The sequence below is a fragment of the Wolffia australiana genome, chromosome 8 (assembly GCF_029677425.1).
Source record: "Wolffia australiana isolate 7733 chromosome 8, ASM2967742v1".
Classification (NCBI taxonomy): domain Eukaryota; kingdom Viridiplantae; phylum Streptophyta; class Magnoliopsida; order Alismatales; family Araceae; genus Wolffia; species Wolffia australiana.
Genome location: NC_135842.1, coordinates 11568877 through 11590098, shown reverse-complemented (window position 1 = coordinate 11590098; position 21222 = coordinate 11568877). Strand labels below are relative to the sequence as shown.

At 38.8% G+C, this 21222-nt stretch overlaps 3 protein-coding genes across 7 annotated transcripts; 1 reads left to right on the top strand and 2 right to left on the bottom strand.

Moving 5' to 3' along the window:
* The first annotated feature begins 3295 nt into the window (after positions 1-3295).
* Positions 3296-5621, top strand: SIP1A (small and basic intrinsic protein 1A). Its single transcript, XM_078579636.1, has 3 exons — positions 3296-3652; positions 3724-3996; positions 5360-5621. Exons 1-3 carry the CDS (start codon positions 3335-3337, stop codon positions 5507-5509), a joined length of 741 nt encoding a protein of 246 aa, XP_078435762.1. The 5' UTR covers positions 3296-3334; the 3' UTR covers positions 5510-5621.
* A 151-nt stretch (positions 5622-5772) lies between these two features.
* Positions 5773-11075, bottom strand: LOC144706637 (glutamate--glyoxylate aminotransferase 2). Of its 2 annotated transcripts, XM_078579634.1 has the most exons (14): positions 10942-11075; positions 10624-10850; positions 10484-10549; positions 10289-10406; positions 9267-9348; positions 8604-8691; positions 8319-8477; positions 7545-7718; positions 7291-7422; positions 7145-7210; positions 6993-7057; positions 6774-6865; positions 6540-6696; positions 5773-6166 (listed from the first exon to the last, which is right to left on the bottom strand). In XM_078579634.1, exons 2-14 carry the CDS (start codon positions 10735-10737, stop codon positions 6037-6039), a joined length of 1443 nt encoding a protein of 480 aa, XP_078435760.1. In that variant the 5' UTR covers positions 10738-10850; positions 10942-11075; the 3' UTR covers positions 5773-6036. The 2 variants fall into 2 exon arrangements, with proteins under 2 accessions (XP_078435760.1, XP_078435761.1); XM_078579635.1 differs by lacking the exon at positions 10942-11075 and having other exon boundaries at positions 10624-10873.
* A 741-nt stretch (positions 11076-11816) lies between these two features.
* On the bottom strand, positions 11817-16598 carry LOC144706639 (HSP20-like chaperones superfamily protein). Of its 4 annotated transcripts, XM_078579638.1 has the most exons (7): positions 16435-16596; positions 16252-16339; positions 15916-15988; positions 15679-15833; positions 15516-15564; positions 15253-15395; positions 11817-12122 (listed from the first exon to the last, which is right to left on the bottom strand). In XM_078579638.1, the coding sequence occupies exons 3-7, from the start codon at positions 15962-15964 to the stop codon at positions 12042-12044; spliced, it is 477 nt and encodes a 158-aa protein (XP_078435764.1). In that variant the 5' UTR covers positions 15965-15988; positions 16252-16339; positions 16435-16596; the 3' UTR covers positions 11817-12041. The 4 variants fall into 4 exon arrangements, with proteins under 4 accessions (XP_078435764.1, XP_078435766.1, XP_078435765.1 ...); XM_078579640.1 differs by lacking the exon at positions 16252-16339 and having other exon boundaries at positions 15253-15392; positions 16435-16598; XM_078579639.1 differs by lacking the exon at positions 16252-16339 and having other exon boundaries at positions 16407-16596.
* Between the last annotated feature and the right edge of the window lie 4624 nt (positions 16599-21222).

The following is a 21222-nucleotide window of genomic DNA, read 5'->3' as shown; positions in this document are numbered from 1 at the left end:
CTGTTAAATTTTCTTCTTCGCTGCTCATGCAAATTTTTCATCCTTTGCCTTTTTCTCTCTTTCTATCTTCTTCTCTTTTCCTCTTTTTGTCTCTGGTTATCTTCTCTCCTATAGCTTTGCTTCCCCTCTTTGAATCTTCTTACCTCTTTTCCACTCGTAATTTATTTTGATCATATCTTCCCTTCTTCCTCTTTCTTCCTTTCATCTCTAACTAATTTTACTTCTTTTAGTGTTTGTTTTCCTTATTGTTTTATCTTATTTGTTTTAATATTACCTGCGTACGAAGTTGCAAATTGCTGTACCTTCTTAAGAGTTTTAAGTATAGTGCGTCAACATGTATTGATGTAAGAACCAATCGTTAATAACTAAATTATGATTCTTAGAACCATGAACTCACCTAGAGGTAGTGCCCCGCCCAAGACTGCTCTAGGCCAGTAGCAAACTGTCTTGAAGGTACCAACGCGGGAACATCTAGTGCCGTACAAAGTCACCCTCGTTCTAATCGTTCAGTCATCATTGACTATTTCGAACACATTGGTGATGGGTACTACGCATGCTTATTGCGAAGTGAGAAGAACCCGCACATTAAGAGAAAAGCGATCAAGCGGTAAGCGATCAATGCTCGTCATGTAGAGCTAAAGGGCCTAGTGGTGGTCGACAAGGATCAGCCGCATATAATGGGGGCAATGCACGACCAACAACAATGAAAGCCAAGCCGACGAGGACCTATAAGAGGGCACACACATGATGAGATGAATAATGTCATTGCACGATTCATATGTTTGATGGATTCACCATGGAGTATCGTTCAGAATGTTGCATTCAAAGAGTTGTGGCACTATGTGACACAACTGGAATTGGATCCCCCCAGTACAAAGGTCATGAAGCATTATACGATCTAAACACATGGACACATGAAGGAAGAGGCGAAGAAGCTATGGAAAAACGTGGACCGAGTGTCCCTCACCGTAGATGTGCGGACTTCTAGGCATCACCATTCATTGGGTGGACGAGAAATGGGTGTACCGAGAGAGAGTACTTGCCATCCGAGAGATCGTTAGCAAGCATGATGGGGACACCATGGCGTCCATCATTCTCTAGGTCCTGGAAGAATTCTGCCTACGACCAAAGGTCATCATTCAACATCGAACTTATCTTTGTAATTAAACATGTAATTTTATATGTGACCCGTGTTTATGCAGGTTTATGCTGTGACTACTAATAACGCCTATGTGAATAAGAGGATGATATCAGTGATTGTGAAGAGGATAAAGAGCGTCAACCCGACATTTAGCGCTAGAAGGCACGTCCCATGTATTACACATATTCTAAACATTGTCGTCCAAGCTGCAATTAAAAGATTCGACATTCCTTCGACCCAAGTAGTAGAGCCCGATGAGAACAATGTAAGCAGGACATCAGAACAATATGACAGCGACGAGGACAACAGGCATGGCGATATATACTCAGTGTTTGAAGACAATGATGAAGCACATCGTCTATTATATTTGTGTGATGTAGTTGTCTAAGTGCGAACACCTGTGCGTAGTATTCAGAGCTTTGCTCAGTGGAGAGATGAGTATGCGAAGGCATGTGAAGATGACCTCGAAGTTGAAGATTCTAACATGGTCGTGTTGGAATGTCCGACCCGTAGGAACAACACTTATGCTATGTTATCGATATTCGTGAATAAACGTGATGTGATTGATGAAGTCAAAGAATTTTGGCCAAAAGGGAAAGTCGACGAAGATGTCGAAGGATGAGTGGGAGTTGTTGAAAGAATTCTATTGTATCCTAGGGTGGTACGCTGTATCCACCGATCATGTGTGCAGGATAGTGACGCCGGCCATATGTGATGTATTATTTATCATAGATGGTCTCATACGCCACATAGAGGAGGTGGTCCAGAAAATTGAAGAGGACACTTTCTTCACATGCGTACGGCAATTGCATGAAGGAGATCATTGTAACATGGTGCAAGAGTGTCAGGCGATGCAACGCAAGCTAGCGCAGTATGCAGAAATCTTGTGGGTGAATGATACAATCACTAGCGCGGTATTGATGGACCCATTCCACAAAGGGTCAATGCTTCGTGAGGGTGTTAGAGAGACAACCATTACATATGTACTATCTTTGCTACCATGCAATGGGTGGGCACTTTGAATCTGAGCATCCAAAAGGCAGAGAGTTAGACTCTTGACTGCAGAGAACTATGTGAAAAGTCCAACCTGCACCTGTGCCAACGAGATCGGCATAGGGCGAGTTCAACCAATACCTAACAAAGGTTGTGCCTAATAAGGGATTGTTCACCCACTATCTTGGTGGGTCAGCACAGGGGCAAATTGCTTCCCCTTACTTGCCTCCATTACAAGGGAGCTATTGTTTGTATGTGCAACAAGCGCTTCTGCTAAGCGCATGCTCTCTGCAAGCAATGCTATTGTCAGGTACAAAAGAGCACATTTGCCACCGATAAGCATTGAAATACTCATCACACTGAAGTGTTGGCTGCGTGCGAACAACAAGCGACGGTACAATGATGTGGAGCTAGATTCGGATGGCGAGGATGGCCAAGATGGGGTAGTTGCATCTGTTCGAGGTCCACATCCATTGCATTGGTTATCATATAATATATATTTAACATAAGCATCATGTTTTATTTGTTCTCTTTCGCTATGCAAGTGATGACCAAGTACAAACTGTTGATGGAGCCGTGGAGAAATTCTAGAATTCTTCCATAGTGGATTACAACGGTTTCGGAAAAAAATATTCGGACATCGGATCTCGATATCTGGATATTAATAACTGATTTCCAGTATCCGAGATCCGTCTCTTCCTTAGCCAACCGATATCTGTCACCAAAACCCGTCCACATCTTAAAGACGCATGTCGACCGATATCTGATTTTTTTGCCAATGTCGGATATGGGTGGACATGGTTGTTCTGTTCTTCATTTGAAACGAACAAAAAATTCGCACAAAAGAACCGCACAGGGCCTTGTTCTTTGTTCTGTTCTTTTATTTTTTCAAAAACGTACAAAATTTGCACATTCGCACGAATTAGCACAAAACTAGAACAAGATTCGCACAAAACGAACAAAAGAACCACACACGGGTGTGTGCGATGCTCTGCTCGACATCTAGATATGGGTTGTCCCATATCAGTTGGACAAACACTACTGTAGTTATTATTAGCATCTAACAATGTGGATGTAGTTATTATTGGAGGAGTTAGGTATCCAGTACTGCCTGTGTGGGAAGAAGAGAGGACCCACTCTATAAAACGTTTATTCTTAGCTGCTCATGGCCATTCTGGAGGTGAAGGTGGGAAGTGCTCGATGGCTATGGCGGATGAGGTGGGATCGGCGGTGAAGGGGGCGGCGGGGGACGCGGTTCTGACCTTCTTCTGGGTCGTCTGCGCGTCGACGCTCGGCGCTTCTACGCACGCCATTAGCACCGCCCTCGACCTCCACAAGTTCCCCATGGCGCCGATCGCCATCACCACAACCCTAATCGCCTTCCTCGTCATCGCTGCAACCCTAGCCGGGAGCGTCCTCGGCGGAGCGGCCTTCAACCCTACCGCCCATGCCGCCTTCTACGCCGCCGGGCTCGCCGACCATAGCCTCCTCTCCATGGCTCTCCGCTTTCCTGCCCAGGTTTCCCCCTTTTTCTCTCGCCCTGAAGCCCCCAAAACCCTAGAATTCTCTACAATTGGGCCGAATTTCAGGCTTTGGGAGCTGTGGGAGGAGCTCTGGCGATCATGGAGCTGATGCCTGCGCAGTACAAGCACATGCTCGGCGGGCCCTCGGTTAAGGTGGATATGCACACGGGCGCCATTGCCGAAGGCGTGCTCACCTTCGTCATCACCTTTGCTGTTCTATGGATTGTGGTGAAGGGCCCCCGCAGCTTGATTCTCAAGGCATGGCTGATCGCCACCGCCACCATTTCAATGGTTATCTTCGGAAGCGGATACACTGGTCCATCCATGAATCCTGCGAACGTAAGCCTGCGGAGAAACTCCTCGAATTTTTCAAATTTCTGCACCTGAATTCGTTCTGGATAGGCTTTCCTGTTAGCTTGCTGTTCTTCAAATGGGTTTTTTTCTAGGGAGCTTGCATGTTTGCCTTCATTAATTTAAAACCAAGACAGTACTTCTATGAGGTTTATTTAAAAGGGATGAACATTCAGAAAAAAAAAATTAATAATTTTTTTCTAGATTTTTTATTTGGATTCTCCCACTGTCATCTTATATATATCTTTCTTTCATACTGCACATTTTAATTTCTAGCTTTCGTTTAAATACCGATTTCTTTATTTTTTGAAAGATCTTCATGATACTTAAAAAAAAAGGATCTTCGTAATATCAAACTGCTGGGTTATTGTGATCCCATTTTTTCATGGCAAATATTCTTGAATGTTTATGCTTTTTCCCCCTTTTACTTGTTTGGTGCAGTCAGTCATTGTTCAACTTTCTTTATCATCTTCATATCTGGATTTAGGGTAACTATTTTGTGTGACTCGTTTGTTTCCTCAGTGTTTCTACTTCTATGACCGTGTTCTTGAGTCACTATCCGGGATCTCGTGCTCAGTTTTAATTTTCCTATCATGACTGATCATCTCTCCCTCTCTAATTTATCCTAATTTACTTTTCGCTTGTCGTTGTTGCTACTTTACCATTTTGAAATTATTTTAATTCCACCGACGCCTAGTATTTTGACTCGCTTCTTGTTCATGTTTCTTTTTGTTTCTTGTCCCTCCATGTTGAAGGCTCTTCGTGCACTTCTTTCTGGTTCATCTTCCTCCGTTTTGCCTCTTACTCTTGCATCATGCTCTTTGCTATCGCTTCATCCCAAATTTTCTTCTTATTTTTTCTCCATCCTCGTTTATTGTCCATGTGTTCTTCATTTTGTTTCTCCTTTCGTATTCTTATTTCTGGGTTTCACTTCTTTTCTCGCCCGATCTCCTTCCAATTCATTTTATTTGATCATGCATCTTCTTTTTGATGCTTATTTTTTGCGCTTGCATCTATTTGCGTTTTGTTCGAGCTTCACCTTGTTTCTTGGGGCTTGTTCTAACTTCTTCTTGCTTTCTGTTCTTGTGCCTTCTTCTTCTTCTTCCGTCATGCTTCTTGGTCGCTCTTCCTCTTCTTATTCTTCATGCTTCGTATTTCTTCTTAGCAAGTGTTCTCTTCAAAGTCTTCATCCAAATAGCCCAGAAACTTACCAGGCAAAGATGGGTTATCTTTGTTTGCTTTTCTGGCAGTAGGTGGAAATCTCTGCTGAAATTATTCATCAATACAGTCTTTCTGTTGTATTTTTTTACATGGTAGATTGTAAAAGTGATGAGGGTTTGTGTCAAGGCAGGCATTTGGCTGGGCTTATGTGAACAACCGCCACAACACATGGGAACAGTTCTACGTTTACTGGATTTCTCCATTCCTTGGAGCGATTCTGGCAGCCTGGATCTTCCGCCTGTTCCTCTCTCCACCGGCAAAGAAGGTCAAGAAAGCGTAAAATGACATGAGGTTTGGGATACTGCTTATGTTTTCCTTTATTTAACTACGTGTCATTCCTATCATTTAGGAATATTCTATTGATCTTGCGTAGCTTATGGCCTTGTTCCTTATATCTTAAATCTCGAAAGCCCAGAAATTTCCATTAAAGTAATATCATTGTGACATGAGGACCACCTGAGTATGATCCATTTAGTTGGATTTGGACACGTTCAAGTATTGCAAGAGAAGTGATACTTAATTTCGCATCCATGCGAAGGGTCAAACGCTGAATCATACCCATATTTTGATATTCAAATGAGAATTGATGGGGACATGAATATGCCGAAGTTACAAGAAGGCAAATTCTGGCAATATGATCCAAAGTATAATCTGCGGTGCATGCCATGTCCACAAGGAACAAGACTTAACTCTTCGGAAAATTTTGCCAGAAGGGAGGTGATCGATTTCGCATCCTTATATGAAGAGTAAAACATTTTAAACATTGGTACTTTGATGTGCAAATGACGAGTTTAAGCTCCTCGCCCCTCACATCCTCGAGTACGGTGTCTTGTCCTCGTACTGCTCCATGAAATCATCATTGAATTTCTTGAAGCTAGCCATGATGGCTGGCATGTCCTCCTCAGCAGGCAATATGGTTGTCCTCAGATGGAAGACCCTAGACAGAAAAAATGGGTCAGCGGGAAATGGATGACAAATCTACAGCCAGTAAGTCAGGGCAAGAAGAAAATGGACTTATGGATGGAACAAATCTCCAGTATTTTGATAAAGAAAGCTTGCGATGGAGCTAAATATGATCACTTAATGAGGTTGTTGGCGCTAAATAAGCGCTAAAATCTATAGCTGATAAGTAAGGCAGCTACTTTTCATCTTTAAGCAGGATGATGTCCTTTAACAGAGCTCAGCATGGATTTCTATTCATCAATCAGGATCCCCATGATTGATTCGTCAAAGTATTAATTTTTGGCTATGAACAAGAATAATCGTCATGGTCTGAGAGTGAACCAAAGTTGTGAAATCAGCGTCATTACCCCTCCTTTTGTCCGAAGCCAGAGCCAGGAACGGTTGAGATGCCAGTCGCTTCCAAGAGCTTGAGACAGTAAAACACGTCGGCAACCTTGCCAGCCTTCTTCGCAGCTTCAATTGCCTTTGGCGGCAATTGAATTTGAGGGAATGAGTACATCGCTCCTGCAGACAGAAAAATTGTGATGAGCAATAAATAAGTAAATAAGGATGCATATGGAAGGAAGAGACAGGTTAGCTACCTTCTGTAAAGTTGCAAACCACATTTTTGCAGCTGTTGAACCCATCAGTCATTATATGGGCCCTCCTTCTCAGTGACTCAAGGATAGCTTTGCTGCCACATCCAAACAACGTAATCTTTATCAAATCTATTTCAAACTAAAACAAAGCAAGTGTTCAGATAGTGCATAAAATACGACTGCTAGAGAAAGAAAAACAGTTTCTGGGGTTGAACTTCCAACCTCTCTGCCTCAAACTTTGCGTACGATATATCCCCCGGTTTTGGAGGATTCACCATCAGTCCCAACTGGTAAACAGAAAGATTTCAAGTGGTGAGATAAATGCCGTTGTTGACATTTTTTGTCATTTGAGAAATCTCATGGAAGTTACTTACAAATATTTGCCCGGGAACATTAGGACTGAGTGAAATCGACGCAACTTTGTAAATCTCATCTACCGTCTGCATCAGATGAAACATCGATTAATAAACGTCAAGGAGATTTTGAGAAACTGCATGTTAAATCGAATCGAAATCAATACCTTGGGAGGAATGTTAGTCATCTCGAAGTAACCACCACGCTGTCCACATTCACCCCAGTAACCCTTGGAAACGGTGTGGAAGGAAACAAGCTGTACCTCTTTGCTTAAGGGTAGGCCCATGTCCAGCAAAGTCTGATAGATCAATTAAAAAATGTTGATTTGGTTGGGTTGAAGGCTTTTTTATTTCAAGGTGTTTTTTCAATGAAAAAGGGAAGATCACCCCGAATCGGTGATCAAGCCAATGAATGTTGTACCTTTCTACAGCTAATGAATGGACGCTCATCTTGATATATATTCTGCTGATAAACTTCGTCGGCAAGCAGAACCACACCCTGCTGGTAACAGAACTTCAGAATTTCACGAATATTTGCTGCGCTGAGGCACTGGCCCGTCGGGTTTCCAGGGTTTATGATAACCATTGCGCGGATCTGAAAGTGACAGGACATTCTTTCATCATTCAAACTCAAGTCTCATAACCAAATTAAACGAATCAAAGGGGATAAGCAAAGAGACTGTCATCAATTTTATATGATCCCCAACCCTTTACCGGGTTAGTTTTTCCCTTCTATGATTCTATCTTGAGTGAAATAGCAAAAAATGCGGACGACATTCCTAAGAATGGAAGATCCTCCTGAATTGTTTCATGCACTGATACGGGCTTGTGACAGGTGTTACTTCTATGCTTCTATCTTTCTCTCTCTACCCGAGGTCTCTATCAGAATTTGAGCTTTCCTGGATTTGAGCTTTCTTAAACAATCACTGAAATTTTAAAGTGACACATGAGGTGACAATCACGTTTTGAGGTTTCCATTTTTTTTCAAAAAATAAAAAGGGGCAAAACATTGTTTTCATTATGCACACTTAAGTCTCATCGCAAAATCAAATCATCAACCTTACGAAACTATCTAATTTAACTGACGGATAAGTAAAGAAAAACAAAATTATAGTCAAGATGGAGACCCATCCAAGGTTTTTAACTTTCTTAAACAATCACTGCAACGATTTTATGCACAAGAAAAGGTGCTTACAGTTATTCCGTTCCTTCGAGCCTCATTCACGGATTGGAGCAGGTTATTGATGTCAAGGCCCCAGTTGGAGGACTCGTCAAGGAAGTACGGCACAAGAGACCCGCCAAACAGTGATATGGCTGCTGAATACAGAGGGTACTGCGGCACTGGGACCAGAATCTGCAGCATACATGAGATCAGATTCCAGGAAAAAAAAATGAAAATCAGGGTGAGAAAGGAAATATAACCCTTATTTCCCCTTGATATTTCAATTCTTTTCTTTTTTTTTGCGACAATATTACGTACCCCATCCTTGTTGTTGCGTATAACTGTGTTCAGTATTTGCATGACACCTTTGCTTGCACCGTCAGTGAGATATATAAGCTCGGGATCACTGTTTTCAAGGATAAAAATCAGTAACAATGACAGAAATACTGCAGCTTCTAGAGGAAGAAATCTTAGAATTGAAGAGAGAGCAATAGAAGGAAATAACAAAAAGACAGGAATGGTTATTCATCCGTTCTCTGGAGGATCTCCCATGCCCCTAAAAAGACATTTTTTTTACTAGATTGCCCTACAAGTAGACATGGTTGTTCTGTTCTGTTCGTTTGAAACAAACAAAAAATTCGCACATAAGTACCGTACATGGCCTTGTTCTTTGTTTTTGTTCCTTTTTTTTTAACAAACAAAATTTGCACATTCGCACAAAATTAGAACAAAATTTGCACAAAGCAAACAAAAGAGCCGCACACGGGTCTGTGCAACGTTCTGTTCGAATTATTTTTTGTTCTACCTACAAGTATTTTAAAAAATCACCCAGAGCAAAAAAATCATCCATATTCATCCTTGAACCATAATGGAGGGATTCTATCATACACATGATGACTCCCACAAGAACAACAATGAAAAAAACGAATGTTCCATTCAAAAACGCCAAGTATTTTAGGTTATTTTGAAGAGAAGCGTCACCTTGGATACCCATCACGCCTTTCGATGAACTCGGCGACTTCCTTTCTAATTCCAGGAAGTCCACGGGAGTCACTGTATGCACCTGATGAATGGGAGAGAAAAGATTCAGCTTTTTCATCACTTCAAGCATAATCAAGGTAAGAGTTTTGGTGGTTGGGTCGGATCTCGATTGAAAATTTTGATCCAATGGGTCAGCCCTGATCATCATATGATCAGCCGACTGATAATTGGGGTTGCAAAAATACAGGAGCCAGGTTATGATGCTAGAGAAGCGGGTCGGATAAGATCATTTGAACCTTCATGACTAGTGTGAATGATAGGTTTTAAAGAGACCTCTAGGTTTTACAGTTTTTGGCCCTGAGGTTTCCATTAATACCCAAAAGGAATCCCAGAATGACATAATAATTTTTCAAACGATGGTTATGAAACTGAGAAAAAGCAAGAAAACGAAGAAACTCAATACATTTCTAAATAATGTTTTAGGGTTCACAGTTTTCGGCCCTGAGGTTTCCATTAATCTCAAAAGGAATCCCAGAATGACATACTAATTTTTCAAAAAGGGGCGAAAACGATGGTTATGAAGCTGAGAAAAAGCAAGAAAACGAAGAAACTCCATACATTTCTAAGTAATGTTTTAGGGTTCACAGTTTTCGGCCCAGAGGTTTCCATTAATCTAAAAAGAATCCCAGAATGACATACTAATTTTTCAAAAAGGGGCGAAAACGATGGTTCTGAAGCTGAGAAAAAGCAGGGAAACGAAGAAACTCCATACATTTCTAAATAATGTTTAGGGTTCACAGTTTTCGCCCTGAGGTTTCCATCAATCCTAAAAGGAATTTTTCAAAAAGGGGCGAGAACGATGGTTATGAAGCTGAGAAGAGCAAGGAAACGAAGAAACTCCATACATTTTTATATAATGTTTAGGGTTCACAGTTTTCGGCCCTGAGGTTTCCATCAATCCTAAAAGTTGATGATGAATCAGAGAACATAACAAGGAAATCAAGAAGAAATAGCATATTTACCCAGCCCGCCAGAAGTCAAGGAAAGATAGTGTCTGGCTCTCTCGATCGCATCCGCAGGGAACACCATCCCGACATGAGGATCATCCAGCAAGAATGGCGCCTGGCACAAAGCCACGACCTAGAACACAATTCAATACAGAGGAAGATTCAGTACAAGTCGCTAAAAAACCGCAGATTCAGACGCAAGAACCCTACCTGCCGCGGGAATGTCAGCGGTTTCTGCCCCAGAGCATGAGGATTACCAACATTTGTGAAAATGATCTGCGAACACAACCGGGTTTCAGAACAATCGATGATCTTGCGAAGATCTGGATTGAATGCTCAAAATTTCAAACCTTCTTCCCCTCTTTCTGGAGCTCCGAGGCGCGCAGATAGAGCTCCCCCCGAACCGCGTAGGCGACGTTCTTCACATTCTCGTTGATGATCTCGTAGTCCAACCCCCGAGACATGATCACAAGCCCAAATCTCCGTCCAGAACCTTCTCCGGATCAAGGAGAAGGAAGTCGAGAGACGGGAAAAGACTGGATCTTTCGGACTTCAGCTAACCTACCACTGTTTATCCCTGCCAAAGACGACATGAAAAAAAAAAAAAATAGTAGAGAAAACAGGATTCGTGGCGCAGAAATGCAGGCCGATCTCCTCCCATAACATACCTTTCAGTTCATCCGCGGGTCTGCAGATGAAGCCAAGATTGAAATTTGTGTGTGGTGGGTCTTCATTTATCCGCCTCTGGACCATTTATTTAATCTTACCATGGCCGATTACGGAGACGCTCCTCCTCAATTTTTTTGGGGGGTCCCCCCAAGAACGTGAACGTCGCCATCGCCGGGCTTGTCCCCATCTGTCCTCGCCTCTGCAAATCTGCCCATCGATCTGTGGAGGAAAATAAGAGCGAATTTGGCATCCCTGAAAGATGCCCCTTTAAGGAAAAAAATCTACCAATTTGCAGGTTTTCTTCTGTACCTGTGACAGGTTAAGTAAACGGATGAGAATCGGATCAACGGGAGATGTCTTTTTTGCTGAAAAGTAATCGTAAATGAGAAGAGAAACTCGGAAAAGACACAGATTAGGATCCGCTGAAACTGCCCGTTTTCGAAATTAATTAATTCGAAGAGGGATGTCGTTGTTTGGAGGATTGAATAATTCGGTTTTTCACTCTTGCTGTCTGCTAGTGGAGAACTGGATCAAAACAATTGAAGGATGAGAGGAAGATTATCTTCATCTTTTTCTCCAATAATTTAAAGGGACGTTTCCATTTTTTGCGGACAAACTGGATCGAAGGAAATTTAAAGGAAAGTTCTCGTTTTATCCCGTGGGCAGCCTTCATGAGGAATTCGGCCTTATATTTAAAGGATAAGAGGAAAGTTATGCGCTTTTTTCGGTTTTTCTCCTTTTTTACAGAGGAAAATAATAGAATACCCCAACTGGAAAGGATGAGCGGAACAATTTTCTGTTTCTTCGCCTTGTTCAATTTGTTGGGGATGAAAATAATAAAAAGACTATGCAGAGCATACTAAGAAGAACCGGATCAAAGGAAAATGCATCACCTTAAGAAGAAGAAAAAAAGATCATAATCTTTCGGATAAAATGCTTGGAGAACACCGGTTATTTGAGGACTACAAGAGCAATGGAAGATCCATTTTTTCATAAACAAATCGTAAGTTGAGGGGATACATTGGTGGCCTTGTTCAACTACCCAGTTCTTTTGGCGGACGATAAGAACAGATAACCAAGAAGATGAACAGGTTGGTCATCAACGGATTCCGCCCATAAACGTCCTGGGGTCGGGGCAGCTCCCCGTGAACTGCGCCTGGGAGAAGTCAAACCCCGGATTCTGCAGGAAACCCAATAAATTGATGTGATTATGAGACAAAGAATTAGGGGAAAAAGCCAACAGTTCGTCCGAATAAAACTCTCCATTGCCCATATAATGTAAAATAAGATACAGAGGATATTTCTGATGTAAAGGAGGATATCATTCTGCTGTAAATTAAGATACAGAGGATTGATAACAAATGAACTTATACCTGTATTTCTGGAAGACAAATTCAAGGAGTAATCTCATGAAACGAAGCAATAAGTCACAAATATCAGCCGGTAAAACATTTGGAGGCTTGAAATCAAAAATATCAGGTGATAGGCGTATTTTTGTCCCAATTTTAAGAGTAAGGAACCTGAGACATTGGTTGGAGTTAGGTTCTATCTCCATCTTCCTCTATCATTTCTTGCTTCCTTAATATTATGTCCATCCTAATGGAGTTCAAGTAAATCTTTAGAAAACAACCCCATCTAGAGGCAAGACAGTAGCAGCAGAGCAAAGCAAATTAAGTGATTGCGAGACCTTTTTCTACAATTATCTACAGTTTCCAGTGAATAATTTTCCAGGGTTCTGTCCTCTAAAAGATTATAAATTCGACTTGAGTTTTATTTTCCTACTCAGACGAGGGATCCACTCCTCTCCGGGCTTCAGTTTTCCCTGGAAGACAATGCAAACGGCAGAATAGAGGTTTTGATGAAAAACCAATGGACTGGATCAAATGAACTTCTCATCAAGAATAATATAAATGGAAAATGGATTATCAAGGACGGTGATATCGATCTGATGGAAGCTTGTATGAACAAGATCAAATATCTATTCGATAGAATACGAGATCATGCGGTATCAAGCTATCAAGGTTGATAATAGGTTCATCTGCAAATCAGAAAGGAGAGTGTAGTGGAAAAGAAGGATCAAACGAAGATGAACCAGGCTAGAGACGATGGAGATCTCTACAATCTCTCCCCTTTTGATGTAGCCCAAAAACCCATTTTCTGAGGCCTATTAGCAACTAGTGGCCCGAGAAGGAGATCATTCTAGAAGCTGACATCATCTGCAGAAAAGTATCTAGAGCCCAGCTTGTCAGACCTGCAGATCTTCTGTTGTGTCCTATCAGGATCTTCTTGTGCCACACAAATATCTTCTGACAGATTCTCTAGGCCCCGGAATTTGCAGAATATCTCTGCTCAGACAGTCAGGCAGCTGATCCTCTGTTTTAGCTTGTCAAAGTTATTTTTCTCAATGTTTTGAGTTGTCCTTTCGTGGGTACTATCATTATGGACGACCCTGCACGTGTTGTGGCCTATATAAGGCCCCCATGTACCCTTGAAGGATCAATTTTATTGAAGTGTATTGTTTTGTTGAAACTCCTGCTTCTCCCCTTGTGGACTCAAGGGTTGGAGCAGCTAGTTCTGTGGATTCAGGACTTGACTGCTTCACGTAGAGCAAGGCTTGTGGATTCAAGTCCTGTCCCTACACTATTCGTGTACGAAGGTTACATCACCTTCCGGTTCGTTCTCCCCAGTCCTCAGTCTGCTCTCAGCAACTGAACTCTTGAAAAATGAGTCATGCCTGCTCTTTTCCCTTTTCTCTTTCTATACCCATTCCCCCACGTGATCAATCAGCATGGGTCTTCTCACACGTGTCTTCTCTTCTTCCTCTGGTAATGCTTGGAGAAGAAATGGTGTGTATCAGACAGCCAGGTTTTACATTAATTTTTTGGGTTAACGGGAAAAATAGCATTACAAATATTTCTTCTTTTCACGACTTGTTCCACTGGCGTCTACATTACGATGTTTGCCATCACCGATGATACTGCCTATCAGGCGATGATGATTCCATGAGGACAGGACTTGGCTGCTTTAAGTCTTGCTTGGATGATGATGACTGTGTGATACAACCCCGGTCATAACAAATGGTGTCTTAGCTGTCTCGTCCAATAGGGGTATTTAAGTCTTTCTCCCTTGCATATGTATTTCCCTTTAAAAGCAGGCAGCATTCCTTTAGGAGGGCAGCAAAGAAGTTATACCAAGTTTTTTTCTCTCTTCTCTTTTGTCTCCCCGCATGATTTTCATTTTGCCGCTGTTTCTTCCCTGAGCAATATGTATTCTGTCAGGTCCCCCTCCTCTTACCATCCTCTCCCTCTTTTCCTGTCCTCTTCCTGCTAAGAACTTCAGGTTCTCATCATGATGACAAAATCATCATTGTCACTCGTGCCGTGGATTGATGAAAATGACACCACCAATGGCTGGTTTTGGATGGCGATGACAATTTTCGTCATCATTAGCAAACACAATCACATTCCCCTGACTCTTTAAACCCTAAGCTCTAGAAAATCGTCCTCCGTCACTGATATCACGAAGGATATCAGAGGAGACTTGATACCTTTCCACCGATGGCAATCAAGGGGTATGTCCTTCTCAGTTCTGTATTTCCTTCTACACTCTTTTACCTTGTTCTATCATTCCCAATCCAAGACATCACCGGATTGGATGTCAGAGGAATATTGTACTTGCAAATATGTGTTACTGACTTTATGTTGAACAAATGCTTTGGGAAGTATGTTCAAGAAAAGCTATTGCAGGATTTCCTACCAGATATCTCGACGGTATCACACTGTCAGGGGTATTTTCATCGTAGGTGCCTTTTGAGTATTTTCCTTTAAATACTTGTAACCCTCCATTAAAGACGGCTGACAAGAAGCTGCACTAAGCCAATTTGGGCTGGTTCCCGTTCTCTTTCTTTCTTTCTTTCTAGTCTTCCCAAGTCGTTCCTTCAAAGATCCTTCCTCAATCTCAATTTTATAACTTAAGTTACAGCAATTTTCTTCAAAAAATATATATTCAGTTACCGAGATACCAGTAGAATAAGAGAGTGACCAAGATGCCAAACATAAACTCAAACCACAGCCAAAGAGGATCATCACAGAGATCTAAACAATGGTATGTAATAACTGCCCCAATAAATTACTAGCAGCAGATGCAAATTTTAGAATCAAATTATTCCAATAAGACATCTTAATTGAATAAAAGTGCAAAGATGTGGGCGTTCTTTATTCCCTCCAAAGCTTGATCTCATAAAATGAAAATGATCTTAATTCCTCCGAGTCAAAAACTTAAATATGAGTAGAAATGAATAAGAAATATACCTCCTCCTGGAATCTTTGCAGCATCAGGCGTTTCTGCTCTAGATCTGCAGCGTACGGGTCTAGGAGCCCTTGACCTTCGAACGGGGATGACCATGTCTGCCCCTTGTCTCTCTTCTGCAACAAAACGTGCATCGTTCCATCTTCTGCATAAAAAAATAATCCATAAAAAAAATCATTCAGAGGTGATGGTCACCTTGCCTTTTTCATCTTTAAAGTGCGAGGTGGCAAGATAAGTTAGTCATGAACCAACGGTTAATACATACCCAATGTCCAGAATGAGGAGTCGGTCTTTACTGAAGCAGCCAGAGGGTGCTGCAGATCATATAAGATAAGTAATATGAGTGTGCTAAATTAATTTCATAACTAAATTTATGTATTAAGCGCAAAGAAAAGGAACTAGAAATATCAACAAGCAAGATCACACACATCAAGGAATGTACGATCACTGCCACGGATCCCCACGACGATGTGCTGGGGTTGGATTTTACAGTAGAACAGTTTAGTAGGCACGTTTCCAGGAGGGAGGGGAATGTATAGATTCACTTCTTCTAGAGTTTGATCCCACTCGAACACCTTTTTCCCTGACGGCATGATCCAAAGTTTCAATTTCAGATCGACACAAGATTGAACGCTAAGATTGAAAAAATGTGCATTCGATCGTACCATCATGCATGAAGCTATGGCGCTTCTCAGGCGCCAATCTCTCGGCCATGGATTATGATCTGTCAAAGTAATTCTAAACAAAATTCGAGAGTAATTAAACTGAGGGAAAACCGGATCGCGAGAGATTAAGAGAAGAAGAAATAGGAACTAATTTTTGTGCAATAACGAGGAAAAAGTAGATAATTTTCTACTCATCGAATTGGTAGAGCAATAAAGAAGGGAGCGAATCGAAAGAAGAGAACAAAAGCACACCAAATAAGAACAAGAATCCTAGATGTACAAAGCGTAACATTCTAGTGTGGATACTGGTCACATAGAAATCTAGCGGAATCTAACCTTTGAATGCCGAGACTTCAATCATTCAAAGCTGGAGTCAGAATTACGTCGTCGAATGTATAATCAGTTGAATATATAATTCCTAAAGCTAAATATAGTAAATAAAGTGAGGAACAGATTAGCTAAAACTCGGAATTAGGAGGTTCAAAAAACACCAGGGCAGAATATAGAACTGATATTCACCGTCTCCGTCTTCAGCCGCGACAGTTTTTGCAATATTAAAGGCAGAAAAAGAACGGGGAAATGGATGGAGATCTTCAAAGCCGAATTGGAAATTGCCGAGGAATGAAGATCAAACGCATCAATCAAGCTGCTGTTCAGATCCTCGGGCACAAATCAGAAACAAATATTGCGAGATTTGTATAGGCTCTTCGCGTGCCTGCAACGTCATCGTCTTCGTCAACTGAAGATGACGAATAATTGGGCTCCAACGTCGGGGACGTAAGATGACGCATCTGTTGATGGCGTCAACAGCTGCCACTAGTGTTCGCCGTCCCAATATCCGGTATCGGACAACCGATATCCGTCTATCAGGGGTTAGACAGATATCGGCACCGGATATGGGGGGTGAGGACGAAGCGGTATCAGATACCGGATATCGGTTTTCCGATATCCGGATGTCGGAGACGGATACCGGATGCCGGATACCGGTTTTCGATATCCGGATATCGGAAAACCGATATCCGATACCGACCGATAAAAATCATCCTTCAGACATAATATTAGTTAGTTTAAATCACAATAGTAGATTTTGATATGTATTCAATGCCCGTTATTGTATAGTGTGCATTTTTTTTTCATCCATATGGGATAACAGGATTCAAAGTTAGCGTAAACTCTGGATCCAGTTATCCCACATGGGAGATTTTAGAAACTTTTATTAGTATATATTAAATTTGGTCGATATATATTAAATATTAAAATAATAGCTATGCCTATTATCGTTATTTTAAGAGCGTTGTATGTGTATAATAAATTTGATTATTACTGTACGCATTCAAATAAATATTAACAAATTTGTTTTTATCTTTCCATATGGGATAAAGGGAACAAATAAAAAAAAGTATCCTGTATATAATAACTTAGTTGTATGACTAAATAATAATTTCTTATGGTGGCCCCTCGCCAACGTTACCTCTGCGAAATATGAAACGTCAGCCGACCATAATTTTAGGAGAGAGAAACATGGTTTCATGTGCTTCTCATATTTTTAGAGAGCGAGGCATGAAAAGCTAGAGAGAGAGAGGGAGAGAGGGAGGGGGAGAGGGATAGAGAGAGAACGAGAGAGAGAGAGAGAGAGAGAGCGAGAACGAGTGAAAGAGAGAGAGGTAAATAATTCGATGCGGATATCAAAAACAGATATCCGCATCCGATATCTGATACCGTCATCTGTCCCCTGAAACGGAGACGGATGTTGGTATCGGACTGATACCGGTATCGGATATCGGCACTGTAGCAACCGATATCCGATACCGATATCCGGTATACGGATATCGGAAAATTCATTTCCGGTATACGGATATCGGAAAATTCATTTCCGGTATCCGGTTCAGCATCCGTCCCGATACCGGCATCGGGACGAGCGAACACTAGCTTCCACCTAGGAGTATTTGTGCAACTAAATTTATTTATAACCTTATTTGTACTTCAAGATCTATCAATGAATGATTTATAACCTTATTCCATAAAGAGCAAGAATAAAAAGTTGATTATTTTATTATGAATTTAATTCCGATTTAATTCCAATAAAATTAACTCAGATCTATTTATTTATTACATAAAGAGCAACTAAACCAAATTTGAGCGGATTTAAGCTAAAAACGGGCGTGTAAGAATTTTATTTATGAATCATATTCAATTTTACTGTAATTAAATAGTGTAAACAACCATGAATTATGGATTTATTCATTTAAATGATTTGTAATGAGTGTAAAAAACTCATGTACAAATATATAAAATATTTTTATCTGATTTAATTTATTGGAATTAAATCGAAATTAAATTCATAATAAAATAATCGACTTGTTATTCTTGAACAAATCTTGGTCGAAAAAGAATTTCGACCAAGGATTGCAATTTTCTGTGGTCTGAAAATTTTCAACTAATTAGTACATTTGGAGGGGCAGTTTGGGTTTAGTCTGATTTGATTAAAACCTAAAAAAGACATTTATAAAACATGACTTGTTTTAAAAAACTAAAAAACACCATTATAATCTAATGTTGGAAACTCATGTTAAGATTGAAATCTTGATCAAACATTTAAACCTCATGCAAATCTTGATTAAATTTAAGGGCACAACATAACAAACTTGGGAAATCATGATATCTCTTTAACATAAAATTGATGTGTTTTGAGTTTCATAACTAAAATGTAAAATCTTGTCTAGAATGATTTTTTATAAAATTTGTAAGTCTTTAATTGATATTACCTTCAACCATGATGCTCATCGACCCTTCAAAAATTGAAATGTGTTTGAGGCAACATCAAAATTATCAACCAAAGAAAACTAGGTTAATAAGATGCGTTAAACGGAAAAATTAAGAGATAATGTATATATATACATATATTTCAAATGTATATTTAGGACAAATTAAGACATAGGGAAAAAATTAAAAGATATATATTTATTTCAAATGTATATATATATTTATTTCAAATGGATATTTAGGATTAAAGGATCACATAATATGATTTGCTACTTAAAAATTTAAGTAGCAAATCATTTTGCAGCAAAAATTGTGGATCAAAATTTTGGATCCAAATTTGTAACACAATTTGCACATTTGTGATAAAATCAGACGCAGAGGGTCCAAGGTAAAATTTTAGTTGCTACTTATAAATCAAATTAAGGCTCGTAAAAAACATTAATATGATTTAGAAAATATTTATATTCAATGAGCAATTTGTAACAAAATTTTTAAATGTTTTAAAAGAATAAAAAATATCAATAAAAAATCAAATATTCAATATGCAAGAGAAAAATTAAAAAATGTATCAAATGTCAAAATCAGATGCTAGAGAATATTCAGAAAAATGTCAAAATCAGGAAGAAATCTTTTACTATTTAATAAATAGATGAAATTGATGATTAAATATCCTAAGAGTCAAATTAGAACATTTGAAAGACTGAACAGATGAATCAGAAAATCACATAATACTTCTTATTTCCAATTCATACATAAGTAAAAAAGACCTAATACCAAATGTATCAAATGTTCATGCTGCAAGAATAAATTTAGCAAAATGTCAAAAGCAGTAAGAGCGCTTTTACTATTTAATAAATATATGAAATTGATGATTAAATATCCTAACAGTCAAATAGAACATTTAAAATACTGAACAGATGAATCAGAAAATCACATAATACTTCTTATTTCCATTCATACATAAGTAAAAAAGACCTAATACCAAATGTATCAAATGTTCATGCTGCAAGAATAAATTTAGCAAAATGTCAAAAGCAGGAAGAGCGCTTTTACTATTTAATAAATATATGAAATTGATGATTAAATATCCTACGAGTCAAATAGAACATTTTAAATACTGAACAGATGAATCAGAAAATCACATAATACTTCTTATTTGAAATGCATAGATAAGTAAAAAAGACCCTAACACCAAATGTATCAAATGTTCAAGACGAATCAGAAAATCACATAAAACTTCTTTTTGAGAAGCATACATAAGTAAAAAAGACCTAATAGCAAAAATGTATCAAATAATCAAGATGCGAGAGAAAATTTAGAAATAAATAGATGAATCAGAAAATCACATAATACTTCTTTTTGCAATGCATACATAAGTAAAAAATACATAATACCAAATGTATCAAATAATCAAGATGTGAGAGAAAATTTAGAAAAATGTAATAATTGGGAAGAGCAGCTTTCACTGATGAATCAGAAAATCACATAATACTTCTTATTTGCAATGCATACATCAGTAGAAAAGACCAAATGTAGAAAATGTTCATGATGCAAGAAAAAAATTAAAAAATGTCAAAATCCTGAAGAGCGCTTTTAGTATTTGATAACTAAATAAAATTGATGATTAAATATTCTAACAGGCAAATAGAACATTTGAAATACTGAACAGATGAATCAGAAAATCACATAATACTTCTTATTCTCAATGCCCAGTACTAAATGGCACAAAGCCCTGGGTGAAAAAGAAATAAAGAATTTAGAATATATTTTGCCTCAAAAAATAAACAAATATATTTTAATGTTTAGTGTTAAAATGAACAAAGTTTTATGATTGAGACAGGTTCCACCAGTGATTTTCTGATTCATCTGTTCAGAAAATAATTACTTTACAAAAAAATTGTCAGAAGCTTTTACTTTACAAATAATTACTTTACAAAAAAATTGTAAAATTTAAATATTGAAACAAACAAAACTGAGTCCACATGGATAACAAAAATAAAGACTGTTAACGTTTGAAAGATAAAAATAACATTAAAAGAAGAACTAAATATACCAATAAGTCCCAGAAAAAAACTGAAACATATATTTGAAATACATGTCTTTTTTAAAATAATAAACAGCCAAATAGAACTTAGCATAAAACTTCTTAATATAACAAATAAATAATGTTACATGAGTAAAAATAACCAAATAGAATAATAAATAAATAATAATAAAAGATGAACATAAAATTAAGAGTAAAATTAAATTGATAGAAGTACACGTTAATATGTCAGAAGCTTAAATTTCCACCAGAAAATAAAATTTTAACTAATAAGAAAGAAAGCAAATGATTAATAAAAATATTTGTATCATCATAAAAATATTCAGAAAAATAATTTTTAAATACGCAACATTTCTATTAGTAACATCATATAATGCAATTTAGAAAAAAATATACATTCTAAAAAAAGCAAATACAGCATAAAATGTAAAGTATTTGCTTAAAACAAATGTAATTAAAAATAAAATTTCATTATAACAAATAAATAACGTTAAAAATTA